The sequence below is a fragment of the Hipposideros armiger genome, unplaced genomic scaffold, assembly GCF_001890085.2.
Source record: "Hipposideros armiger isolate ML-2016 unplaced genomic scaffold, ASM189008v1 scaffold_22, whole genome shotgun sequence".
Classification (NCBI taxonomy): Eukaryota; Metazoa; Chordata; class Mammalia; order Chiroptera; family Hipposideridae; genus Hipposideros; species Hipposideros armiger.
Window position 1 is genome coordinate 5,007,672 of NW_017731372.1, and position 10,239 is coordinate 5,017,910.

At 41.9% G+C, this 10,239-nt stretch overlaps 1 protein-coding gene across 7 annotated transcripts in view; it reads right to left on the reverse strand.

Annotated features, from left to right (window-relative positions):
- Positions 1-1,193: 1,193 nt before the first annotated feature.
- The window catches only part of PROX1 (prospero homeobox 1), a 53,716-nt gene continuing 44,670 nt past the window's right edge, over positions 1,194-10,239 (reverse strand). For 6 of the 7 annotated variants that reach the window (XM_019635505.1, XM_019635504.1, XM_019635503.1 and 3 more), the window contains one exon: positions 1,194-2,271. In XM_019635505.1, the coding sequence (XP_019491050.1) occupies positions 2,083-2,271 (189 nt within the window). In that variant the 3' untranslated portion in view covers positions 1,194-2,082. The remainder of the gene's footprint in view (positions 2,272-10,239) is intronic. The other variant, XM_019635510.1, reaches the window with a different exon arrangement.

A 10,239-nucleotide genomic window follows, 5' to 3' on the forward strand; every position in this document is an offset into this window, starting at 1 on the left:
CTCCTTTGTGCCGATTGGATTTTTTTTTGGTTCGCATTTTATTTCAAGGTCCTGATTATCTGAACTTTTCTTTTCCCCCTCTGAGGAAGCTGGAACAAGAACAAATTGGATCTGATGGCTCTGTGTGCGTTGTGGAGGAGAGCGCGAGCCGGGGGACGTGTTTGGCTGTGGGTGCAGAGCGACACCGGTGGCATTCCATCCCCGGCCACTGCACTCCGTCCACACTGCAAGCGCTGGTTAGTTTCCTCAGCGACGCAGGTCATCATAGAACTGTGCCATTTCATTTAAAGTCAGCAGGTTTTAAGGCTTTGTGCTGACAAGAACTGCCTTCCCACATTCCTGTCCATCAGCAGAATTTATAAACGACATTCAATTACAGAGATTGGGTCAGCTAGTTAGTCACATGGGTCAACCTGCGTTCCCCTAGGTCAAATGTATTTTTATAAAAATTAAGGGAAAATGGTATTTATGTTCTGTATGCTCTCAATACCAGGCTTCTGACTGTGTCGTCTTAGGAGGTGTATGTCACGTTACCTAAGGGTCAGGAAGGGTTTGGAAAAGCCTATTTGAATGCACAAGGAATTCTTACTGCATCTGCACACAAAACCCACCAAAAGAAAACAAGTGTCAATGTCACACGACTTTTGTAAGAGCAAGTATGGGACGTTGTACACCTTCAAAACACTGGAAAAAGAGAAAAAGGGGAAAAAAAAGAGGAGAACCATTGAAGAAAGCATAAAATAGCAGCTAGTTTTCTTAGGTGTGCTGAAATTGTGTCTTTTGGGGTAACCCCTAGCCTTCGCTATGCTGTACACGCTTCTTATATTTTGGTCAATGCTAGCTTCTGAATTAAGAGAAACTTCATCAGTTGCTTTAAAATGCTATACCTAAAATGAAGAATCACTTAATTAGACTTTCACCACTTTGACTATCCATCGGGGTAGTGTGGAATTCAATATGAAAAACATAGTTCATTCGCATACGTGCTCCTCTCAGGAGGTGAAGATCAAATCAGCTTACGGCCGTCAACACACTTGTAGTGTCAGCAGGAATTTTATGGTCAAGTTTGGTTGTCCTTTGTTCCTTACAATAGAAAAGTATTCAGAAAATAGTGTTTTTGGGGGAGGGAAAAAAGTGTTCAATATTAAACAAAAATCATTGTTTTCAGCATATAAACAAAATGGAGTAAAGAGTAAATTTGAAACTGAAGTGCCTTTTAATATCTGAAGCAAGATAAATAGAAAATGATAACAAGTTATAAGGGGTTTTTCTCTATGAAGAAGGATAGAGGCTTATCACTTATTATGAAAAAGAACCTACTATGTAATTTAGAGAGGGAACTAGAGAGGATTGTGGGTGGATTTCCAGTCTTATCTTGAAAGAGTCTGTTTTGTGCAAAATTGCTTTGCCTCCATAAAAAAATTGGTGCTAGCTTGGGATGTTTGCCATTTCCCTTAGGAAATATCACAGCTAGTGATTATTTTTCTTTTTTAAATTTGGCCTTTTGCGGCACTTGTAAGAAGTGAGCTGTTCATCTGCCATTGATTGGCATTCTTTCTAAACATGTAATAAAAAAATCTACTTACTGAGTTCAAACCAAGCAGAATATTTAAGTTTAATGTGGTTTCATTGAGTTTTCTGACCTTCTTAGCAGTAAAAACAAGAGACACCTCACTCTCTGCAGAGTTCTGCTGTGTCATGGGTCTCCCTCTGGCAACCGCCATTTGCAGTAAGCCATCCATCAAGCAGAAGCATCTTGAACAAATGCCCTTCCTTGCCAATATAGACTTTACACACGTCCACATTCCTTTTTCCCTGAAAATCAACCCTATTTTAAGTCTCCAAATGTTAAGGGCCTTGGGCAAAAGTAAACTAAAGGCAGAAGGAAAAGAACCATCCCCTTGCAATGGAAAACAAAGGAAAATGAGAGAAAGGTGAGGAGGAATTACCAGCTGATTTCATAACATATCCATGCCTCCCATACACACATATATATATATAATCAAAATCTAGACACGTATAACTTGGACATCCAAAGGGGACTGCTACTATTCATATATTCCAAAAGAGTTGTTGAAATTTCTACTCATGAAGCAGCTCTTGGAGGCAGTTCGGGGATTTGAAAATCTCAGGGACTTCACTATCCAGCTTGCAGATGACCTTGTATATGGCCTTCTTCCAGGAAGGATCAACATCTTTGCCTGCGATAATGGCATTGAAAAACTCCCGTAATGTGATCTGCGCAACTTCCAGGAATCTCTCTGGAACCTGCTGATACAAGGAGACAATGGCATTAATAAAGTTTTCAGTTTCAAGTCTCCAGTTCTTCAAAGGAAACTGAGCTAAGTTCTTTCTTTCAGAAAGGGGCTTACATGGCACCTGCATTTTCTAAAAATGGCCGGCCTCTATTCTCTTATGTAAAGTCGTTATATATAGTAGCATTGTAATGTGGGGTTGACAGCTTCGTAGAGTTTCAGAATGAGACCTGTGCCAAGGATACATGCAGACCTATTGAAAAGCTAGAATTCCACTGTGATGGTTAGGGAAAAAAAGGGGGACCCTCTGTTGGGATTCTTCATTAAATCGGTGTATTCCAGAAGCAAGTCTCCAACCAGTCTCCCAGAATGTGAATCATATTTCCTTTTGATATCCATGATGAGAACAAAGTGTGTTCTCAAAAGTAAAATACATATTGGGTTGTCAGAAAAGTCATGACGCATTTTTGCAAGGAAAAACATAGAAAAAATACATCATGACTTTTCCGACAACCCAATAATTGGCCTTTGATATAAACAAAGCCCAAGAAAACCAAAATCAGAGTTGCCTGTTTACATCAGGACTGACTCACATACTATTGTATTTTATAGTAATCTGCACTATCCAGTACTCTCTATACAGAAAGGAGTGAGATAATGACATTAACACTGAGTCCCCAAATACAAAATTTGTACTGAATCCTAAAATTTTACATCAGAAAATACTTTACCTTGAGGTTAGAATTACACCATAAGCATGATTCATGCAGCTGATAGTAATAAAAACTAACATTTTTGGAGTGTTTGTTTATGTGCTGGGCACTGTGTTATAAATTAAGTGAATGACGTCATTCAATTCCCCGAACATCTCTAAGAGGCGTTATTATCTCCATTTTACAGTGAGAAAACTTGAGTCTCAGAGATCAAGGGGATTATTCAAAGCCATTATGTTCCAAGGTAAACAAACATTCCACAAGTATTCTTTTTTGAATCCCTATTTTTAATCCTTTTATTCCACAGCAATTAGTATATATATATGTAGTGTCTGTATGTGTTCTTAATTGCTTATTTAATAGTCTGACCTCTTGTCTAGGGAAAGGAGTAGCTATTGATGTACTTAGTTAGTATTCTAAAGCATGGCCTACCTTTCCCTACCTCAAGATAATGGAGTCACAGAATCGTTCCATGAACTCATGATTTTCCAAGTACACATTGACAGTAGATTTCTTTTAGCGGGATACTTCTGCATTCATGTTTTATTTTTACAGGAAGTGCAGATATATGAGGAAGGAAATGCAATATATTTATATGTGTAGACAGATCTGCCTACACATATATAAGAGGTGAAAGATTTTCATCGCAGTTCAGACATGCCACTTATCAAACTAAAAGGGGGGTACTGTCTTGGTGAACATATTTGATCCTTTTCTCAATTCATGGAATGGACTTTTCTATAATGACAGTAACTGTTAAAGTAAACTAGAATGATCGCCATTTTTACACAGACTGTTTTCAACATTTACAATCAGACAAAGAAGTTCAGTGCTTCCAATGGCAAGTCGCTTGTCCTTTGAAAGAAACCTAATAACTCCCCAGAAAAAAACAAAAACAAAACAGGGCCCCCATCTGGAGCCAATCAGAGTCTTAGAAAAGGTGAGAATTTCAAGTAGCCCCTCCCAAAGACACACACACTGGCCAGCTTCTCACAATACAGTTCCCAGCACTGCCTGAAAACCCCCAAAACGCTACCTTGTCCCCCATCAATGTGCAAAGCCATGTACCCCAAAGGCCATTCCCTGACGAGAGCTCATTTGGATTTTCTATAAAACTGTGCTGATTTCCCCCCAAGTCTCCTGCACATACATGAATATTTGTGGGATGGGAGGGGCCCTGAGGAGGGCTGAGCACTCCTGCTCCCACTCATCCTTATACTGATAAGTAAAACGTCATCAAGCAGTTTTTTTGAGCATTCTACCCTCTTCCCCTAAAGATAATCCTTCACATTTTATCAAATGGACATTATTGAGAGAGAGAATCTGGCTGGAGAACAGTTAGGCAGTGCAGCTATCCACTCTAAACTAACTACTTGGTTTGGGAGCTGTTAGCCAAATGCTACAGAAACATAATCATAGGCATTTATTAAAATAAACATTTCAAGAAGTGTGGTTTTACTGGCCACTGGCAACAGAGCCATGATGAAGATCTATGTTCCTTGAACACTCGGGGAGAGCTGTGAGGGACAGAGGGTATGGCAGCTGCTTCTGATGAGGTCAGGGAAGGCTGGAAGCCCCCCAAGACCCCACAGGCGGTCTGGGGATCCAGGGGCCAAGGGAGCAGGGGCATTGCTTAAGAGGAAGAAGATGAATCTAGAACAGTGTCAGCACTAGAGCGAGGGAGAGAAGTGTAGTTCTACTGCCTGTCTGAGAACAAATGAAAGTCACTTCTTTGAGGGAGGTATGCAGTGTCCACTTAACTCTTCTTATCATTTGCCATGCTTGTTAATGGTTTCCGGTGGGTTTATCCTTTTTTAAACATTCGTTTCTTTTGATTGTACTCTTGGGCTGCCCTTTACCATCTTTTGTATTTGTGTCTTGATGTTATTTAACTTTTCACCTACTTATATCTAGTTGTAATGAATTTATCATAAGATGTCTCTAGATAAAGAGCCATGGCTTCTATTCTGCATATCCCCATAATGCTTAGCAATGTGCTTCTGAATCGTTTTTGATAAATATTTCACAATGAGATCTTGCCTTCTGCTTTACTCCATGTAACTCTAGCATCACACTTATCTTTTCCTTCACTACTTTAAAAAAAAAAGAAATTTTAAAATAAGATGAAATTGAAAGGGTTGGAATAGATCTCCATAATCATCATTTTATCTATGCAGAAACTAAGAGATTCTGTAAGATGAAGAAATTATGAGATTAAGAGACTCATGCAAAATAACTTGTCCAGGTGTTTTTCCATTAAACCGTGTTGGGTCCTTTTAAATGCATTTTCAGTTATTCTTATTTATCTGAGGCATCAAAACCTTGACAAGCTGCGGATCTGTGATTGAGAAAAGCCACAGAAGAGCTAGTAACTTCAAAATAAATGGGAATTGTACAAAAGATCCTAGGGGAGACTTTGGTTTTGGGTTTATGTTTGGGAAGGGATGAATTCTTTGCAAACAAATGAAATGCTTTGCTAATTTCGTGCTTACTTTGAGGCAATACTCATGCAATGAATTGGGTTACATAAAATAAAGTTATAATGAGCTCCTCTAATGCTAGAGCAATTAATCTTTTTTTGGTGGCTCTGGAGAAGTGAACTGATGAGTAGCAACTGATCTTCTGAGACAGCGCCAAGGAATTCCATCCATAGGTAGAACCTTACCTCTCTGCTAGAAACATTTCCTCAACCCCATTTAACAGAGTAAGTTGGGGGAGTCCTTTCTGATTTGGGGGGGTTTGTCTTAGAACTCAGGCTTCTGAAAATGATATTTCCTGTATTTTTCTGTCCCTCTTCACACCTAATGGATTTCCAATCACTAATAAACATCTGCAGAAAATCCCTTAGTGACAAGTAATCCCTTATCTAGGTTTCTTTTAATAGAACCCAACAATGTGCAGAATGAACCCTAGAGTATCTCCTCAGCATCAGGTGGCAACAGTCAATCAAGTCCCTGGAATGCAAGACAATGCCGGGGCTGAGGGGGGAGGGAAGGCCGTGCCTTTGGACATGCCACAGGGGAAAAACAAAAGGTTCCAAAGTCTCTGGCTGCCGCCCTGAAGCTATTGTGGGAGCTGCTGGGCTGAGTTCTTCAGGGGAGGAGAGTGGAAACTTTGCTCTGATAAGAGGCAGTCCCAATATAGGAGCCTTGCCCCACATGGTCTCGCCTCTCCTTGCCGTGATATTTGGAGGAGAATCATATTGCAATGAGGTCCTTGAAGACACTCATAAATTTGAAGGGGGCTGACTATCAGTATCTACCCATTTCATCACAATTGTCTGTACTTGAGTCTCCTCACTGCAAGAGGACCTGTGGGCTCCAATGAAATGGGGGAAACAGGAAGGTGTTTAAGTCTGCTCAGTTGTGTGTGCGCGCGCACATGCACACACATGTACACACACACACACACACACACACCTTGGAGTGTTGGGTGGATGGTTATTTTGCTGTTCTTTTTTTTTGTTATTATTAGAATGAGTGGCAAAGACACATCCTCCCCCTACCCCTCCCTCCCCCGTCTTCCTCCTCCTCTTCCCAGTTGCTTTACCTTCAAGGATGATTTGTTTTATTAAACTGACTGTCCCTAGCCTCTGCAGTACATAATAAAAGCCTGACATAGCAGGCTGCCTGCCTTCTGTGTCCTGCAGACACTCATCATAAGTGTCAGGACATACCAAGGTTAGCGGTCACCGAAAGTGTGCTCGCTGGCCCAAACCTTGCCAAACGCACTTGGCAGCTGAATGAATGTCACAGAGAATAGAAGGGGAATTATAAAGGTTAAAAAGAAGACAGCCTCTCCTATTTTCTGGAGACAGAGAAGCCGCTTTTTCACACCTCTGAGACATCCATTCCCCAAGCTCATCCATCGGCCTCTTGTGGGAGACCTAAACCTTGCCCCTTGCACAGTTCCCCATGGGTAACTTCCATCGTTGAACCCCTTTAAAAATTGGTCCACTGGCCTAACTTCTTCGCAGAAATGACCTTTGCTGAAATGGACAGAAAACAAGCCAGGCAGAGACCTCTCTCCCTAGCCCCTCCCCAATAACCAACTACTCCAAGGGCTCATCAAGCTTATCAGTAGGTTACAATCTTATCAAGGGAGATCATCTTTTCAGTTCATCCTTTAACCTATTGTTTTGTTTCTTCTTTCAAACTTACTTCAACAGGGAAATGGAAAAGGAAACAGACGTATGGGCAGAAGTGTCTAACTGACGGAAAAGTGAAATCCCGGCTCATATTTTGGCGTATTAGTTTGTGTGTGGGTTTTCTTTCTTCTTCCTCCTTCCTTTTTTTTTTTTTTAATACTATAAAAGGACAATAAAATGCTGACTGTAAGAAGACAATGTCAAGGAGAAAAGGGTACTGGTATTTTGGATACTCTTCACTGCTCGCCTTGGAGAGAGAGTTATTCTTGTCACAAACCCTTTTGTCTGCATCTGCTGACTGCCTGCCTGTAGCCAGCAGCATACTTTAACTGTTTTGTCACCTCCTAACATCACATGCATCAGCTGTTGGGCTTTTGTTACGGGTATTGTAGAACTAATCCGCTGTGGCTGTTCTACTGTGCAGTAAATAAAACAGAAACGGGCTTCTCAGACAATTCTGCATGAATATTTCAGATGGCTTTACAACTCCGATTCACAAAATCAAATAAATAAATAACTCCCCTAGCCCCCACCCTCCCACCCCCCCCCCCACACACCCACACACCCACACAGAGAAACAAAACCCTTCAAACCAGACCCAGATGCCTCCAAGTCAACTGCATTGAAGGCAATGACTTGAGCCTTCCAGCAATTGTTTCAGTGAAGGAGAAAGAATAGTGCTCTCTCAGCTTCACCACCCTGCTTTCCATAGTCATTATCAGAGTTACAACACCTCGAATTCCGAAAACTGGGTAAGCGGCTTTGAGAATCTGGAGAACTCCTTTTCCACGTGGGCTTTCTGCAATATACATGTCATGCCATCAGAAATAGATACTTGGAGTTGCCTAGTCAGACTGCTTTTATTGTTCCCATCTGCACTTTCTTCCCTTCCACTCCTCTGAAGGGGGTCAAGGGAAGATGCTGGTGCGTCTCATTCATCCGAAGAGCCTTCCCCAATGTCTAACCCGCACAGGGGCACAAAGGGAAACCACAACTTTGCACTGGGTTTCTCCAGACAGAATTTACATCATGAATTCTCTTATGGTATACACGATGTACTCATCCCGTGTCAGGGGGCGCTTTCCTAGGTGACTTCTGAGCATCTTTGGAAACGTTAGAAAGGACAGCAGCACGTGGATGCGCGCATGCACACCCACAAAGATCCTAGGAAAGGAGACCAAGTTGAAGCCCTTCCCCGAGCATACAGTCACCCTGGTGTGCACATGATTCCTCTAAACAAACTCTCCCATCCCTGCTGTTTGTTAAGTAAATATTGATCAAGGAGAGACATAGCTCCTGGCGGCAGGGGCGCAAGCTGGGGACTTACACTGCAGACAGAGTGGGCTTAAATGGATAAACTCAGATGCTCTAGTAACTCCTCGTAGAGATTATCAGATGAAAAGGCACGAACAGATACCTCATTGCTTCTCCTCTCCACTGTCTCACTCGTACTGCATTCTCTCCTGCCAGAGGCAGAGAGGAGTCATGGCGCTATGAAATATGGTTACAAGATGCCGTTCCTAAGGGTCTCCTTTTGCAACCATGCATGCATGTATCCTGCGGGTACAGCCTGGGACTAACTGGCCCATCAGAAGGGAAGAAATGGGGCAGGATGCTACACGGAGCGAATCACGGCATTGTATCCTGGTGCCCTCTTGTTAGAGGAGGGATCAGATGGGAAAACAAGCATGGCTGTGCTTTGAAAAGCAGAAACTAGCACCCAAACATAAGGTGATGGTGTGAACCTTTCAAGAATAGCCCAATTCCTGGAAGGCTTTTCACTGTGATTAATAAATGCGCGCAAAGCAGCGTTTTGAGAGGTGCCTCGAGGAGGTTCGCTTGGGTGATTTTATTGGCTCAGTAAACAAGTTGAGAAAAGGTGCTTTGTGTTTCCAAGTTTTACTTGGGTCATTTCATGATTGTGACTTGAATCCCTGTCAAGAGCTGAATGGCCATGTGCGCTTCCCTGGGAAGGCCAGTTTTAAAGCCATCTCTAGAGATTAGGTTTTGTGTATTAAACACTGAGCACCAGGGGGAAAGGAGCAAGGTGTTATATTTAGAATTCCCACCAAATGCCTACAGGGTGTTTCTATTTTATTAGGATGTTTGGAGGGACCTGTGTTATTCAGGATCACTGGCTGCGAAGCAGCTTACAGACACCTCCCAGGTTAGATGTGATGAGGCAAAGGGAGGCTCTGTGACAACAACTGGGCTTCAGACTAAAGTCTCTTTCCCTCTGATGCTCCACGTGGCATTCGGCTTTCGGGGACCTTACAGGATGTGTAATGCCCATGCCGTTTTAGGTCTACGAGTGGGCTCACTTCCTTAGTGACATGTTTTGCTACTTAAATATGTGAAGAGTAAATGCTTATAGGAAGTGGCTATAGTTCAAGGCTGTCCTTAAAAAAAGAACAAAACAAAAACCCATGTTTCCTCCGTCTCAGCAAAGGAACACATGGCAATAACAGTCTGTATCATTTTTTTTTTATAAACCTTCAAAAGAACAATGTTCTGTTGAGCAAAATTCAGTAGCATTCTGTAAACATTAATTTAAGGAAATCAATAGACTCAGTGAACTAAAGCCATATTGCAAGATAAACTGGCCAGAGTGGCACTTTATCAAATAGATTTTCGTTTTCTCAGCTAGATAAAGACAGTTTCAAAACGGCGCAAACGTGTTGCAACCAAGGTTTGAGAAGTATGTGGCCTTCAAACCATGTGCTTGTTCCTACTACAAAGCTGGATAAACATACTTTAAAAATGATAAGATGGTTCAGAATTGATTCGGCTTTCAAATTTTATGTATAGATTTCTTGGTTGTCTCACAGGAAAAAAGAATAAAACAAAAACCGTGCATTCGGAATAGAAAATGTACTTGGGAGAAGGGGTTAAATTGTCTTGAGAAAGGGAGCTCAGGGTGGCAGTGGCAGTTGATGCCTGACTTTAAAAAAGAAAGGAAGAAAGAAATCTTTATTCATGCTGACCTGATGGGCAACAGGCCTTCTTGCCAAAATCCAAAAGCCAAACTCTCTCGTGGGTTTGGGATCAGGGGTTTCAGCTGGTGGAGGCTGCTCCCGGTCTGTGCTCACCAAGCACTGTCATGTTAATGTGTGCGGAGGGTGGG